Raw genomic sequence first — 17,608 nt, forward strand, 5'->3', positions numbered from 1 at the left:
GGGGGGGCGGAGGTGAGCTCCGCCTCGGCCCCTGCCTTCCCCCCTCATCCCTCCGAATTAATGTCGGGGCCCGGAGCTGGTGGCTTTGGTGTGTGCAGTGACTGCAATAAGCAGTGACAGCCATCATCAAGGTAAAGCACGGGGTGTTTGTGAAACTGGAGGCAAACTCTGTCATAAACCCCAAAGCAGTGGGGTTTCTCATGGGTTGGCGGCGGGTGTTCATCTCAAATGTTTCACATCGGGCTTTACCGTCAGCTCCTCGCAATACATATAAAAATTTAGCAACTGTTTCCACTTGGCCTCGTGTTTAACTGGCTGTCGTTTCCCTTCTGTATCTTTCAGTGGTATTTCTTCTGTGCAATTTTTATACCGTAAAAGATACCAAGCAGGGTTTACCTAACTGGTATCCTAGCACAGCATGATATCGACGTGTACTTTTGAAATGTCCTGTTTGCATTTGGATTACAAAGTTCTTATATAGATGTATTTTATCATTTTAATAAACACGATAAAATTTTATTTTGCAGTCACTGCATGTAATAGAACACAGTCCTCCTTTTTTTTCGCAGCCCCAGTGGGTACTTCTAGATGATCTACATTTATATTGTTATTTTCCTGCCAGAGGATCTCAAATCATTTTACAGACTTCACTTAATACTAATGTGTAGCCACATCATGAGTGGGACATTGCAGCACAGAAACTTTAGGTCATAGCAAGTTTAGCTTGAACTCACTTAAGCTTTTTTTCATTGGGAATGGGGTTTTTTCCCAAAAAAAAGTAATGCCCTACTATCATGATAATGCATTTTAGTAATCACACATCCTAGATGTAAATCTCTCAATTTTTAGAAAATACTGGCATGCATCCTCTTCAAACACGCAGAGTCCTCTGCCAGCTTTATAAGCACCTAGCCCATGTAGTACCAAATTTTTAGGAGCCCTCAGCCTTTGTCTAACTGCAGCTGATAATCTCAGCAACAGAGCACTCCTTTCTGCTAGTAAGAGCACACTAAAAGATTCAGCTTTTGTTTTGCTTAAAAGAAGGCATCGGGACATATGACATAAATTGATGTTATCTTGCCATTTTAATGATCTGACACAAACTGAAAATCCTGAGCTTGCTTGAGACAGCGTGGCATTGCGCAAGTGGCCGAAAGTAGAGTCAGCTTCCTTACGGGAGGGTAATACAGCAGACATGAAGAAATTTTTGAAAATGCTGAGAAAATATTTGGAACAATAAAAGGCTGAAAATGTAGCTTTATAACATGTATCAGTGCCTGCAGCTAATAAAAGTGAGCAGTTTATTTTATAACACCTGAACAATATTTTTAGTCATAACATCTCATCTCAAAAGGATCTTTAAATTCAAAGTGAAATTGCTTCACAGGCTGACCTAGCCACTAGTATTTAATTAGCTTCTGGATGATTATTCTTTTTTAATGTTTGTGTTCATGATTAAAGTCATGCTGTTTGTATGCTCTGATTCTGCAGAAAATAGCTGTCAGCTGGTGAACAAAGGGCAGATAATACTTGTTGAGTGTGGAAATTTTTTCACTCTTCTCAGAAACTGCTCCGAGTCATAGCAGCTTCATCTTCACAGTTCTGAAAAAATCCAAAATTGTGTCTTCCTGCTAGGATGTGGTTTTACATCTTCAACCTCATTTTTTTTCTATACAGCATAATCAATGTCTTACTGGACATGTCAGAGCAGATTGGACCTGTGTGGTGCTCACAGCACACAGCACCACTTCGAAAGAGGAGAGTTTTTTGTCTCGGTTTCTCTCTTCTCCAAACCCATGAGAAGATTGGGCTCTGGAGGCCCTCAACAACATAAATCACAGGCATTGTCTGGAGTCTGCAATTTGATGAAATAGTCTGTACTTTTAAACAAAAGCTACCATGGAAATTCTGTTGTTTAAGAGCTTGATCACTTAGAAAAATCCATGTGTAAGGTTGGGCAAATTACAAAAGGAAGTAAAATATGTTTTTGAATTTTTAAGACGTTTCTATGGCCAAGCAACACATTACCATAATTTGGTCTGGAGTGTTTCTTTTTTTTTTTTTTTGCCTTACAAAAATATATCCATCTTCTGAATATTTCATCTGGGCTTTTAACTGCTGTGCTGGAAAGAAAGAAAAAAAAAGGAGTGAGACCCATATCTCAACTCGGATAGGGGCATTTATCTCTCAAAACGGGGCCAGGGCAAAGGCTAAAGCTCAGAAGAGCAAGTTACCCCGCAGTTACGCAAACACAGAGCAGAGGATTGGTGCTCTCTGTTCCGTAGATAAGCAGTTTCTCAATTGTCTGATATTTTTGACAGATTTTTGCAAGTGTGTAGAATAAGGTTAAATAGCATTTAAATGAGAAGGGACACATTTTGTGTTTGTTTTGTCCGGATGTAAGTAACAAAGTATGTGAGGTACTAGAGGATGAGAAGACAAGCTTTAAAAAACCTCCTCTCAAATTTTAATGTGGAATTCAATCTGGAATGGGGCAGAGACATAGTAAGGTATGAATCTGCTAACACTTTTTCACCATATAAGTGTTTTTTATTTTCCTTCCTATATTCAGTCTTTTATAAGCCCAGCACAGAGAACCTCATGAAAATCAAAAAATGGCAAGGCCATCTTTCCTTCAAGCTCTGAAAAATGTGCAGTAATAAGATCACCTATTAGAAGCAGGTGATGTTTGAAGTCATATATCTAAACTTGCTGTAGGGAAGGCGTTTCAGCTTAAAAAAAAGAAAGAGGGACCTGGTCTTGGAAGACTTTGTGCTCTGCAGTCATCTGCTCTGATGCTAATTTTCTTTTGAGTTATTATCATTGATGTGCTTCTCATTCTACCTAGGCCCGGATGAGAGATGCAGCATGTAAAAAGGGTGGAAGAAAAGGAATGCAAAAACCTCATGTCTTGCATAAGCTGGCAGTTCTGACCCGCAGTTACCTTTCTCCAGTGCTGTTGGGCATTTGAGGATGTCTGCACTATATGGCACAAATATTTAAAGGAGCAGGAGATTGTCTCCAAAATTGTTTTTTGCTGGCCCAAACCTGTGTTACAATGTTTTGTTCACTGGGTGCAAAAATTTGCCTATTTTGATTTTGCTGATGATAGAAATGTTGGAGTAGGAAACAAAGTGGGTCTATTCTTTTTATGATGCATGGTAGTTTGTATTTCTACCCTTTTCAATGGATATTTTGCTCCAGTGGTGTGTTTAAAATAAAGTAAGTCGATCTTTTTGTAAACTTTTCATCAACTGATTGCATGAATTTCCCGTGTAGGTGATTGGCCATCCCAAGTACCAAGAATCCAGAAGAATTGCAATCTTTCTGAGCATGCCAGATGAAATCCAGACAGAAGAAATCATTAAGGACATTTTTAAGCAAGGCAAAGAGTGTTTCATCCCACGTTACAAGCCTCACAGCAATCACATGGACATGCTGAAGTTATCATCAGCTGAAGACATTTCTTCACTTACTTTGACATCCTGGAATATTCTTCAGCCTAGTGATGATGACAGTGTAAGAGAGGAGGCTCTTGCTGGTGGTGAGTATTTTCTTCCTACACTGTGGAGTTGGTGAGCAGGAGTAGCCTTGAGGCCAGTAGGAAATAATCTGATAGCGAGAGTGAAATGAAATGTTACACTTTGGTTTTATGTGTTGCAGAGGTGCTTAAGTCAATGTAAGCAGATGCTCCTTTCTCTTGCCTGTTTTTCTCTACCCTGTGCCACCCCCGTGATGTGCCGCCAGGGCAGGAACAAGACTGCACAGTTGATCCAGCTGAAGGAAACTCAGCCCTCCAGATAAATCAGCTTCTTGGTCCTGTTCATGGACATCCTCAATGCAGTCTTGGCAAGCATAACAGGCTCATGAAGGAGACAGGGGCTTGCCGGGAGTGGCTTGGGCTACCATGGAAAGTCACGGGGTATTAGCAGTTATAGGATGCACTCTGAGAACTTTAGTTTCCACTGCCTGAAAGGTAGGGAACTTTTCAGGTGATGCCTGTAAGGCTGACACAAGAATTTTCTGAAATCTTTGATCCTGCAAATTGTATTGCATGGATGAATCACAGTGCTGATAAGGAGTCTGCCCATGCAGAACAGCTCTCCAGACTGAGACCTTAGACTGAAAATAAAAGGACTTTCTTGTAGGCTTGGATGAATATTGCAAAGTCTTTTCCATCATTATTCCGTCATATTTTTATTTTGATCTTATAATGCCATCTCAGACACTGGATTCTTCATAGGGTTTAAAAGTTAAAAGTTCATTTGGATCTAGCTAGTGGCATGTGTGTTTTGGCCCCAAAATAACCTCTCTCTTTCTTAACCTAAAATTCCCCAACTTGTACAAATTTGTAAACAAACTTACTTTTTCTGTCTCTGCATTCATTATTTGCATTGTTTTTGTAAACACATTAATATCTTCCTGAAACATCTGCAGAAATGTTTAATGTTATTAATGGAAAACTCATGTTGAACTCATGCTTGAAACCTCAGTCTGGGAAAATTTTCTCTAGATGGAAATTCACCATGCAGCCAGCTTCCACACCTCACAGACTTACCGGCTTTTTAGTGCTCGACAAAGGAACATAACATTTATATGACTCTGTTCGGTTGAACTTGGGTTTGTGTTTGCTTTGGGATGCCAATGTACTTTCCAAGAACACTTCACTGTGTGTGTTTCTCTTCTACTGTCGATCTCTACCTCTTTCCTAATTCAGAATCCTTTCTGTGTCCACATTTTAGCTAGCAAGGGATTTCACTGCTTCATACAACCATCTTCTTTACATTTAATATTTAGCACTGTTACTTGTTTTCCTAATTTTTGTCAAAAATTTGTGTATATTGGTGGGATTCAGGGGCTTTTGAAGTTAACCCTTAAAATTCCCAGGGTTCTGTTGACTGAGCTTAGTTCAGGCACTCGGGACAAGCTTTTATATTACTGATGAGCTGCTGTTGATTGAATTTAACAAGTCTGCTGCAGAGATCACAGAGTAAACACACAACAGTTTTAGGTATGATGGGACCAAGGACTACCTGGTATAGAGTGCACTGGGATGTACCAGTTGGAGATGGCCCAGGTGCCAGGTGGTGAAGATGGAGGAAGGCAGGAGCAACCTTTGGTACCTGGCTAGTTCTAGAGCTGCTCTTTTGTTCTCTGCACCAGGGTATGGTTATGGGCAGAGAGCAATGCCAAGAGAGCTACTACAGTCTACAGAGAGATGCCAAGAGCTCTACGACCAGCGGTTCTAACAAGTGGTATATGTTCATGTCAGACTTCTCCAGCCTGAAGCTCGATTTCAGTCTGTTTGTACTCAGGAATAATTCGGTTTGGATTGGAAGTCAGACCTTGCTCCTTTATCCTTGGACAGTTTTTGTAGATTAGAGAGTAAGTTTAGGGTTTTTTCTGCATAATCAGACTTCCCCCCCCCCAGCAATTTGTCCCCACAGAAACACACACTGCACCTCAGCGTGTCTTTAAATTCCTTTTGCTATATTTTTTTGTGTCCGTTATTATATTTCTTGAACTTTGGTACATTTGTGGGAATGTAAATTGCCTTGCTACTACATCCATCCTCCATTGTTGGAATTATGCATGGATGAAGCATTTATCTCTGTGATGTTATCAAATACTGTGGTGATCTGAGGCATTTACATTGTTATAAGGAGATAACATGGTGTTATATCAGTAATGTTCCCATTGCTGGCGTAAGTTGCTATGTAATTTCCAAGAAATACCCTGCAGGTACATAAATAAGTCATGTCACTTCTGAGTGTATTCATTTTGCATGACAAGAAGCTTGAATTCACACTGTCCTTAAAATTTCAGGCATGGTTATTATGAAGAATAGCTCAAAGATAAGACTAGGTATAATTTTTGCATAGAGTTTCCCAGTCTTTGGTAGTACTCACAAGCTGTGTTGAATAGACATGAACCCCTCCTTTTGGAGACAGTCCTTTTTCTGTTGGAGCAGGGTTTACCCATTTTCATCTTGGCAGTACACCACATTACACCTTGTTGGCATAAACAAAGGTCACTGCAGTTTTAGTAGTAGCAAGTCTGTCATCTTCTCTACCGTGCACGGGTGACAGTAATTGTATTCTTTAGGCTAAATGGACAGAGTAACAGAAAGAACAAAGGTGGAAGAAGTTCAGATACTTAGTTTGGAGTAGGGGTGTATGTAGGTGCATGACTTGGTTCATTTCCAGCTATGCCTGCTGAAAGATTTAGACAACTTTTGGAGCAAGCCAGTGGTACATTTTCTTGATAGGTAGCAATTTCCATTGGTATCCTTGCCCATCAGAAGTATAAAGGTGCACCGGTATCGGGTTTTGCCCGAGGTAATACTTTTGGTGAAAGTTCAGGCAGGTTGCAGTAATTGTTTACAGGAATGTAGATACCTTGCATGACTTTGGAAGGAGTAAATCAGATAAAATCATGCTCCCTGTTTGCTTTTTATCACGACTCCTACAGAAATTTAAAGGACGCTTCCCCAGCAGCTCTAATTTCAATGTGGTTTAGGGAGGCGGTGTGATTCAGCGGGCTGGACATGGGTTTCCTCATTTGTAATGTTATTTATTATTACTTAAACCTGCTCTGAGAACTATGGGTGAAAAGCTAAGTTATTCCTCTGAAAAAGAGATTATTCTTACTGGGACTCAAAAAAATTGACTGGGTTGAGTATCTTCGTATGGTAACATTCTTGGAGGTGGCTTCTTTGAAAGGAGGCAGGAGGCCAACTTTGGACTGAGAGGTCTCAGCTGGAAGTCTTGGACCTGAGCAAATATTATGCTTAAATGTTCATAACTGACCTGAACTACTGACTAGTAGTTGAAGGTGTACAATAAATTATGGACAACTTTTAAAACATTCACCTGGGTGATGGGGAGAGGGGTTTTGGCCTAGATTTTTTTCTTTGGCCAGAGAATGAAGAGTTATTAGAAATTGTGGCTCTGAATCTGCTTACTCTAATGGGTTGTGTGGTGCTCTCCTACAAAATGCAAGAAATGGGATTATGTGTACAAACTTAATTCAGCCACTTTATCTGTGTCAATTCTGCCCCGGTCTTTAAGTGCATAATTACATTGTCCTTGCCTGTTGGATCTGGGTTCATTCAAAGATGAACCCAGATGCAATGATCTGGGCTCTTTCAAAGATGCAAAAGATGAACACTGCTTGCTGTTAATGAACGCCGCTAACGAGTATGCACTCAGTCATTTGTTTTCTCCCTGCTGTTCCAAGTTAGACCTGCAGGCCTTTTTTACTCTGCATTATTCAAACCTTGGTGTGGAGACAGAGGTCTTAATTTCTGTATGGGCTCTTCATCGCTACAACGTTCAATGACTTAAAGATATTAACTGGTATTTGCTGGTGGAGGAGCAGCAGAGGCTCCTGGTTCCAGGCAGGGCTGTTCAGAGGAGCTGCCCCCAGTGCACACGGACTCTTTTGCTTGCTTTTCCAAACGTGACGGCATCTTCACTGTTCCCTCCAAAATGATCATTTCCCAAGCTTGTCTTGTCCTTGGGCTAGACCCCCTTTCCAAGCTTTAATTTCTCTGCCAGCATAATGCCCCTCTCCATCCTTCTGCTCTTTGCCCAACTTACCTGAATCTCCCTCTCCAAGTGTCCTTCTCTGGCCCTTCTGACCATATTCCCCACTTCCTCCCGCTCTCAGTCCTAGCCTGTCATTTCTGGGGCAGCTGGGCCAACATAAATAGCTTGCCACTGCCAAAAGGGAGGAGATCATGTGCTTTGTCTTCTTTCACTTGTCCACTTTCAGATACAGAAGATTCCCTGTCCCAATTTACTCATTTCCTTCCCCAGTGTGCTGACTTCTTTCTCTTCTTCTTTGGCTTAGAAAAACTCCATCTCTGTTAAATAGTACTTTTTGTACTAAACAGTACAGAAGACATAGTTTTGTGATTGTTTCTTTTGGGCAGTGCCTGCTTAAATAAGCTGCTGCCCTCTCTCCTCCTCTTTGTCCCCACCCCTCCTCTCCTGTGCCAGCACAGATGCCCCGGTAGCCACGTTGGGAGCTATACTGGGAAACCAGTCTTGGTTAGAAGTAACCCAGCACCAATAAAAGGCTCTTCTTCTCTCAGACAGGGCCAACACACAGGTTTGGACTGATGCAACTGAAGGGCTGGTAGGAAGCTGGTGATGAGGGATTGCATAAACGGGTGGCATGCCAAAAAAAATCTTAGTGAAACTTCAGTCCTCATTTCCTTCCATGTTTCAGTTCCCAGTCTTTCCCCAGCCAGCGGAACTATGAGCAGCCACTGAAATGAAAGTCCTTCCGAGTCCTCGTGGTTGGGAGCAGGGCCGGCAGTAGGAGCTGAGCCTGCAGCTCCGTGTGCGCCATCTTTGCAGCAATACTGGCTTAAGGAGTTTTCCCTCCTCATGTTTTCAGCATATTCCTGCCCCTCCATAGTAAACTGGATCAGCAAGCTGCTCTGGATGAAGGGTGTTTTCCTCCTTTCCTCCACCCTGTCTTGGCTGGGATTTTTTTAACCCAGATGAGTGGATCCAGTTTACCGTGCGGCCGTATCAGTGCAACGTGTGTGGGGTGGGAGTGAGGAACCAGGATGGAGGAAACGTCCCCTGAAAACTGGCACTGGCTCCTAGAGAGAGTCATGGGGCCACCCGTGCCGCTGTGACTCCAGCAGCAGTACGGAGAGGGTGGCATCTTCAGAGAGACCCAGCGTTCGCCCTGACACGTCTTCCCTAAGCCTGTGCAAACGGCAGGTTTTCAAACATTTACAACATTGTATGAGCCCAGCTCAAATGCATTTGAACGGGGCTAAAGCCACGTCGTTGACACAGAGAGTACTATGAGCAAGATTTCAAGTTCTTGCCTCAAAGCATGGAGCAACAGAGCTTTCCCTGTTGTTTTTTGCTAGCTTTGTTCTTAGAAACCAGTGAACCATTTTGCCTGAAAGAAAAGAAACGTAACCCCCCCCTCAGTTTGACATAAATACCCAGGCTGAAAAATGGCAGCACTTGAAAATATAGCATCTTATATGTAATGGGGAATGCTAAATAATCTGCTGCTACTCTACTAAAGCATAATGTATTTTTGCTCTCAGAAATGAATGTATTAAGAACTGGACTTGTAATTTAGTTTGGAGATTTCCAGCATTTTCAGTATTGGAAACTTTGGTGGCCTACTGATCACAGTACTTGTGTTGTACCTTCAAGATAATTAGTGAAATGTTAAGTAGATAATCTGTGCTTTAAATGACAGTATATTTATTATTAATAATAAGGAAAGATCTGAATTTCAAACCAAGTGAGGAAATACTAACATATGTCTAGCAGCAACTTCTTGCTGCTTCATTTTCACATAACCCTTTGGATGGGTTGGCTTTTGAGGTTAGGGTAGTTATATCTTTCTGCCCTCAGTAACATCCAGAACATTTTGAGGCTTGCTGTTGCATAAATTACAATAACATGCTGGTAGTAGAAACAGACAGGGACAGCTTACCCGTGTGGATTGTATTTGGTTGATGAGGGCTATTTATGCCGGGAAGTGTGACCCTCTTGCAAGGAAAATGCTGGCTACCTCTAGGCTATAGTTTCACGCAACCTCAAGTAGTTTGAAATTATTCCTGAGTGACCATTAGCCCTATTTTAAACTTTGCCATTGGGATCTGCCCTGCAGAAACATTTTAGTCCGCAGGAGCTCTTTTTCACCTGTCTTTAAACTCCTGCTATTTATTCATACAAGAGGCTGCATTTGCTGCTAGGACTGATGGCCTTGTGATGCCATCAGTATTCTTAGTTATTCCAAATTTTAGCACAGTTCTTTAGAAGTGTGACTGAAGTGGTGGCAATACAGTCTTAAGAGGAATAGGTTTAACTTAGAGCTGTGAAATAAAATGGGATGTAAAAAGAAGATAATGGGTTGGACCTCCCCCCCCCAAAAAAAAGGATGCACCATAAATGGGAGGACTTTGAAATACAACGCACATTAGAGTTTAGAAATAAAAAACCATGTGAGGAGAAAATGCTATGTCTTGAAGCACAGAGAAGGTCTAATATGCTACTTCAGCTCCATTAGACGTTGTATAGCTGTACATGAAGGCATAATGGGACCATACAAAATGATGCTAATTTGCTGCTGACTGATGGCCTTGTGATGCCATCAGTATTCTTAGTTATTCCAAATTTTAGCACAGTTCTTTAGAAGTGTGACTGAAGTGGTGGCAATACAGTCTTAAGAGGAATAGGTTTAACTTAGAGCTGTGAAATAAAATGGGATGTAAAAAGAAGATAATGGGTTGGACCTCCCCCCCCCAAAAAAAAGGATGCACCATAAATGGGAGGACTTTGAAATACAACGCACATTAGAGTTTAGAAATAAAAAACCATGTGAGGAGAAAATGCTATGTCTTGAAGCACAGAGAAGGTCTAATATGCTACTTCAGCTCCATTAGACGTTGTATAGCTGTACATGAAGGCATAATGGGACCATACAAAATGATGCTAATCATTCTGAAAAAGGACGTGTAGTAAATAATGCTCAGGAATAACTGTGAATATTTAAATGAGATATATGCAGATTGGAATGTATCTGGAATAAATGAAATATGGGTATGTGAAAAGCAGAGATGTTAAATATTACTGCTCAGGAAAAAAAGCAAAAAAATACCCCAAACAAGATTGTAAAGTGATTGAGGGTACTATTAGATTTTCTTTTCCTCTGGGAGACTTGATTAAAACTTACAGTAAAATATATGTCAAGGGATAGATTATAATTTAAAATCTTTTTACACCGGTCATAAAAAAGAAAACCTGAGAGCATGGCACGAAACAAAATTGAAAAGCGAGGCTTAGCTCTTAATGTAATTTAGTTTTTAATGAAATGATTTAAAGTTTGGAATGAACTTCTGCTTGGAGACAATGAGCCATAGTATTTTGATATGCATAAGGAGAACAAATTCAGTGCAAGTGAGGCATTAACATTCTGGTGATGAATCTTCTTGGGGAGAGAGGATGCTTCCCCTCACGCAGTGCGGGATCAGAGCCCTGGACGTACAATCCAGCATCATGTGTTTTACAAGAGTCAGGAAATCTCACAACTTGTAGCTATGTAGCAATAACTGAAATTTCTTCCTACCTCTGCAGCTGCAGTTGCCGGCTTATCCCCTTACAAACAGGTTCTGTTTTTTCTTTACCTGTGGGCGTTCGGAGCGTTCCTCTAAGCATCTAATTTTATTTGTATTAAGCCCTTGGCTCCGCTGCCTTCTGACAGCTGTGAGTTGTATTGGTTAGTTAGTTGTAATGTGAAATATTATGTTCCTTATTATGTTAATGTTATATTATGTTCCTACGCTATGTGAAATATTATGTTCCTTGTATTCATTTTAAATTTGCTGCTTTCAGTTCAAGTGATACCTCATTCTTCTATGATGAGAAGTAAATAAGGATATTTGATTTACTTTCTTTTTATTATTCATTGTTTAGTTAAACCTGTATTATTTCAATTGTAATTTGTTTCTATCAAACTTTGTCTGTTTTCTTATTCTCATAGAGAAGCTTTTCTAGATCTATAAGAGTTCCAGCCATTGCTCTTTCAACCTGTGCAATTTCTCTGATGTTATTTCAGAAAAAAGATGCCTGAGAGAACATTTTATACCCAGGTAAAGACATACTGTGAAATATATGTTACGGCACTGTAGAAGTTAATTTTTTCTGTGTATACCATAACACTGCTTTTCAAATGAGCTCACTGGGCAGACCTTTTTAACTGGTTTCCACACAGGTATCCCACAACGACACGAAATGCCTGTTTCAGTATGAAAGATGCATAAAATAATTTTACATTATTCTGTGTAGCATGTTCCGTAACAGGCAGAGCTAGGAAAATACTTGCTTGGAAATAAAATATTTCAGGTGTTGGACCCAGCTGTGATAGCAACTGTTTCCCTCAGGGTTTTTCTGCATCCCAGCCTTCAGTTGAAAGATGTGGGACTCCATCCCCGGCGCTGGGATCGCTCTCCCCTGCAGCTGGTGTCTGCCCTTCCCCTTGATGTCTGCACCAGCTTCCACAGCTCTCTGAAACAGCTTAATAACAATCAGCACCCAATTTGCTAGGTGAATACAGACACTTTTAGCTGAGCTTCTCCTGGTGCTTCTGTTCAGAAACAGGTATGGCATGATTACAGAGTCTCTTCCCTTGAAAGGCTTTTGAAAAAATGCTCTGAAATGCAAAAGTTGATGTGTTCTTGTGGCATCACTTTGTAATGCCCTTTGGTGTCCTTATGTCCTGAATTTCCTTGGTGCAGAATAAACAGTGAACACTGTGGTTTAATTTTAATACCGCCTGTGCCAGGGTATCCTGCGGTGAACCTGGAGGGCTGAGAGCTCTGGAACACTACAGCTTTTTGCTTTCATAAAGTTCATTAAGGCTTTAAAAGAGTGCTTTTCCTTGTAATCATCTTAAGTGTCACATCCATGTTTGCCTTCTTGCAGAAAACATTCTCCTTGCACTCAGCAAAACAACTAAAAAGATTACTTCTGCTGTAATCAATTAAAGTTTAAAGAGAAGTGAAAGGAACATAGGCAAGGGCTTTAAATTCACTGCAAGTGACTCAAGTGTTTTGTTTCAAAGAGGGCTAATTTTGCTACAGTGAGTGTGAACAGTAGCATTGTCATTTTCTTCATACTGTTTCCTAGAGACAGGAGTCTCTCAAAAGCAAGTAAGAGGTTAGGTTCATTTCTGGAGTGTGGCATGAGTCTGTACAACAAACTCGTACAAGGGAATTGCAAACATGCAAGTATCTCTGGCTGCAGTAACTAATCCAAACAGACATTTTTGTCTCCCTTCATTTTCATTTTTGGAAAGGAAGAGCCGGCACCAAACTTGCCTCAGTGCCTTTGTGCACAGAATCTGGACAATCTGGAGAACAGGAGAGGAAGCTTCTTCCTTCTGCCCACCTGTGTAGGGTAGTGTGGATTGAGGATGCGGTTTGGTGAGACAGCTGAGCCCTGCTCGCATCTGGCTGGTGCCAGAAGGGGCAGTCCTGATGCTTTTTTCTTGCTTCCAATTCTGTGCTCCCCTTGTCTTCCCAACCCCAGTACCATCTCTGGTACTGCTGAGCAGATTCAGCTCATGAATCTGGCAAAAAATTACTACTTTTCTTTTCTTTCTTTTTCCTAGGATTGGTTTTCTGCCAGCTTAGTGGGCTATTAAATCAGGTCAGCACTTTTCCAGCTACAAAAGAATTGTCTTCCTGGCACAGTTAATCCCCACTGTCTTTGCTGAGATTCAAAATACACTGTCATTTCCCCTGTACAGTGGGAAATGCCTTAGACCTGGCCGAGAGCCACTGGCTTTCAGGGAGCAGGAGACTCATGCTGCTGTTTCACAGTGTAAGGATAGCTCTTGGTCTTTATGTTTGGCACCGTAACTGGACTCAGTTCCTGCTTGTGCTGGCTTTCCTGCATAAGAGATGGGAATCGGCTTTTTGGGGTGTAGCTGGAGGGCAAATTCCTGCCCAGGAGTGACATGACGCCCTTTGCCGGCAGGTGTCAGTATTCCATAGATTTGCTATGGAGCATTGGTGTCATCTAGGCTGTTTTCCTGTAATTAAAATCTCATCCAGGCATTGTACTCACACACACAGGAGAACAAGTGCTCCAGCTTAATGTCTCCAGAAAATCAGGGGTTGGAGCGAGGGAGGTGAAGGATTCCAGGGACAGTCGGGTTTTTTAAGTTGTGCAAGATTAAAAAGATAAAAGAAAATCTTGTGATGGAAGAAGCAGGATTTCTCAGCTGTTGTGATATTAACACGTTTGACACTAACAGTGAAGGTGCCATCGCCTCCAAACCAGCTGACTGGAGATGTTCAATAAACCCTGCCTGTAAGCATGCCTAATGTTCCCATCAAGTGGTGTAACTCCTTACAGGAATCAGGTTTATGCACTGATGAAGAAGTTGGTGTCTTAACCATTTATATTTCACAAGCAATTCTCGTATTTTATGATAGGCTGTCTGCTGAGTGAGTCAAAGGGCGTTGGAAATATTGATAGTGATGCATGATGTATTGAAAAAATCCCCAAGTGATTCACTTCTGTCATATTTTGATTTAAAAATATCCAGACAGCAGCATGCAAAAGAGGACCAAGAGTGAAGAAAAGAAGTAGTGCACATGCACATGTATCAAGTGGAAGTATTTAAATAAGCGCTCAGATAAACACTATGGGAAGCGTAGCTGATAAGATCTTAAAGAATTTCACGTAAAAATGCGTAAAGATATACAAAGATCCTTGTATTTTAGGCTGCAGCAGTGTTTTGACAACCCCGACATAAACAGTTCAAGCACCAATGCCTTGTGAGTTTCTCTAAAGGAGCAGATTTGCAGCCAGCATTTGCTGATTTAACAAGATGTGTTGATGTGCTGTACAGTGGCTCTAATGCCATTTGTCCTCTCTTTGGAATTGCTCCTTGGTACATCTTGTTTCAGAGTATTTTGGTGGTTTAAAATCACAGGAGAACCAAGGTGCAAGCCTTTGAACCAAACATTTTTCGTTGCCCATGTTTTCCCAATCAAACTGTTCTAACTCTGCTCACATATCTGAATATCAGGAGCAGATAAGTCATTTTTCACAGACTGATAACTAAAACATTTCTAAGCAATTATTTCCTTTACTCTGAATTTGCAAAACCAGACATTTTTGTAGGTGGCATTGAGTGAATATGGTTTATTTATGGGGCTTACACAGACTTGATGAATAATAGTGAAACAGAAAAGTACTTGTTCAAATTTTCTTTTAGGTAGACACTTGGCAAATTCTGAAAATGAGACACTAGACCTCAGCTGACTGTAAGTTAAACCTCAGGGGAAATGAGTGTGATGGTTATAGCCTCGCACAGTCTTCCCGCGTCGTGAAACCAGCTAGAATTTGAATGCAAGCCTTAGCCTTATGCAGTAGCTTCCCTGATGACACATGAAAGGATGTTTATTTGTGGAGCAGGATAGGTTTGTTTGTGCAGGGCTGGCGTACTACAGCTGATGCTGTGCGGTGCACTTTACCTTTCAAATGCATTGGCACTAAATTGATAAGATTTTTTTTAAAATGAATTCAAAATAGGAGGGTGTTTGCTTGATCACAGCTTAGTAGCACAGGAGCCGATCAAACGGCTTTATTAGTGTGTTTTGCAGGTTTAATAACGGGAGAGTGGCTGCCACTCTGTTGTTTTAAACCTGTATGACTGATGGCTATCGTGTAGCTTCTCAGGGAGAAGTATAAATATTTTATTATGCTGTAGTTCAGAAGGGCAAGTCTGAACTGTGGAGACCAATGTTTCATGCTGACACAAAGCACTGACATGGATGAGTAGACAGATAAACGCTGAGTTGCTCGGCGCTTGTTTGTAGATTCTGCTGATGGTTCTATTTTCTGCAAAATATGTTATTGAAGTAATAACAGAAGCTGTCTCACTCATGCTAGTGGACCAATTACCTGGGCCATGTGGATTGCAGAAGAGATGATAGCCTGCTTGGCATCTATATGTATGTAAAAGGTAGATTGGTGGGTTACAGGTGTGCATGGATGTGGGTAGAAAGATTTTTAGAAGACAAAAGGACACAAAACCTTCCTGGTGCCTGCAGTTCCCATACACAAAGAGGAATGAAAATAAAGCAAATGCTTGCCCCTCGTGTTAAAAGCATTTCTCTCTGGATGGGGTGAGCATTAGCCTTGAGGGTCTCACGATGTGTCCTGTAACAGGAGGCTGTGGATAGAGCCCATGGGATTTGGATGTGGTACTTCGATTTTTGATTCCTGTGCCTGGTTAATGTGTGCTGGGGATAAAGCGAGCGTCTCTCTGGCTTTCCTTCTAAAGCAACAGATGTCTATGAATAGTTAGAGAACAGTGAGGCCTGCTGAAGTGCTGTTGTACTGCACAATTAAAGGTGTGCACGCAGGGAAAACACCTGGAGCTACTGACTGTGGTTTATAATGACTTGGTTTTTTAATCTAATATGAAACACGACTTTTAGTCCTGTTAGGTAACTGTTTGGGATCATGAGGAGACTACAGAGTGAGCACTACAGAAAAGCACTAGAGGAGTCCTGTTTATGAACAACCAACAACAAATATTTACAAGAGAAAATTGATTTTTCTCAAACTCCTGTCAGTAACTCAGGATATTTTCAATGTAGTTCCCAAGGTCGGTGCAGAGGGGTGTCAGTGGGGCAACGCTGATTTACCGTAACGGAGGATCTGATCCTTTGCATTGTAACTTATGTTTCCAAGGAGATGAGGATTCGTGCTGAGCTTCTGATACTGATTTTCAAAAGCTGTATCATGTGAGCAAATAGGAATTATCAGATAAGAGTTTCCTTTCTGTTTAAGGGATTGTATTTACATTTTAGCAGACTGGCTGGGGCAAAGTTAAGCAATGTAACTGTTTATGTCTGCGATCCCCTGTGTTACTGGGGGAAGTCAGCATCATTGGTTTCGGATGAATTACTTTTTTTCAAGTGCTTATCAGTTGCAGCAAAGGGTAATGTTTTTGTCTCCTTGCTCATTTGATTGGGGATATAACAGTATCTGGCTTCTCCAGGGCTTAGTCGGGATAAGGAGTCGGTTTCCCCTGGAAGCAATCCCAGCCCTTCCAGGAACCACACACCTCGGTAGGGTCTGGATCAGGCCTGTAGTGAACAGATTTGGCATTTCCCTTTTTGACCTTATACCAAGGCAAGTGTGTAATAGCAGAGATGCTGCGCTTGAAACCAAGGGCAGGTTTTTTCCAAAGGGCAGAAAACTTTTAGCTGGAAGGAAATACCAAGCTGTTGGCAACCTCAGGAGCAGTGCGAGGGGCACCCGGGGCATTCTACAGAGAAGGCTTAGCACTAGTCATAAAGGGGAAGGGATTTGTTTTGCTGCAGCATAATTGAAATATTTACTTCTGTGGAGTTGTTTTCCCCAGGTCTGGTGATTAACCCAGACCACAGTGTTAGGTGCTGTGTAAATACAGACCAAGATGATGATCTGTGCCTTATAGAGTACATGTTGAGAAGCTAACACCTACCCAAGAGGCCTAACTATACTGATGCTGACAATAATTAAAGTTACAGTAACGATCCTGTCATTAATTAGAACTTTCTGCGTTACTCCAACTCATTGGCTCATACCCTCCATGTCACCAAGACTGATACTTTCAATGTTAGGATCAAGTGATTGAGTTAATTTTTTCCTCTGTGCTGGGGTAGCAGATACAGAGGCAGCAGGTGGTTACTGCACCCTTTTCATTCTGAAAAGTAAGGTTTTCCTGCCAAAGGGTTTGTTTTTTTTCTCCATTGTGGTCCTTGCTAGATCAGAAAAGGACCAAAGTTCCTTGTAAATGAACAGCTTTCAAATATTTGTCAGCTCCACAGAGGTTGTGCGTAGACTGATCTGACATCTGACATGGCGTGCATGACACCATAAACACTCCTTTAAACAGAAAGCTGTTCTTCTCCTGGTTCTTCTGGTCCTGCACCTTGTGTAATCATAGAATCATAGAATAGTTTGGGTTGGAAGGGACCTCTAAAGGTCATCTAGTCCAACCCCCCTGCCGCGGGCAGGGACATCTTCAACTAGATCAGGTTGCTCAGAGCCCC

General features: G+C 41.4%; 1 protein-coding gene across 1 annotated transcript in view; it reads left to right on the top strand.

Moving 5' to 3' along the window:
* The first annotated feature begins 63 nt into the window (after nucleotides 1–63).
* MTHFS (5,10-methenyltetrahydrofolate synthetase (5-formyltetrahydrofolate cyclo-ligase)) overlaps nucleotides 64–17,608 on the top strand; it is a 24,847-nt gene continuing 7,302 nt past the window's right edge. Inside the window, exons 1-2 of the mRNA XM_009276556.1 lie at nucleotides 64–131; nucleotides 3,280–3,544. Of these exons, the coding sequence (XP_009274831.1) occupies nucleotides 3,334–3,544 (211 nt within the window). The 5' untranslated portion in view covers nucleotides 64–131; nucleotides 3,280–3,333. The remainder of the gene's footprint in view (nucleotides 132–3,279; nucleotides 3,545–17,608) is intronic.

This window comes from Aptenodytes forsteri, unplaced genomic scaffold, assembly GCF_000699145.1.
Source record: "Aptenodytes forsteri isolate BGI_AS27 unplaced genomic scaffold, ASM69914v1 Scaffold1, whole genome shotgun sequence".
In the NCBI taxonomy this organism is placed as follows: domain Eukaryota; kingdom Metazoa; phylum Chordata; class Aves; order Sphenisciformes; family Spheniscidae; genus Aptenodytes; species Aptenodytes forsteri.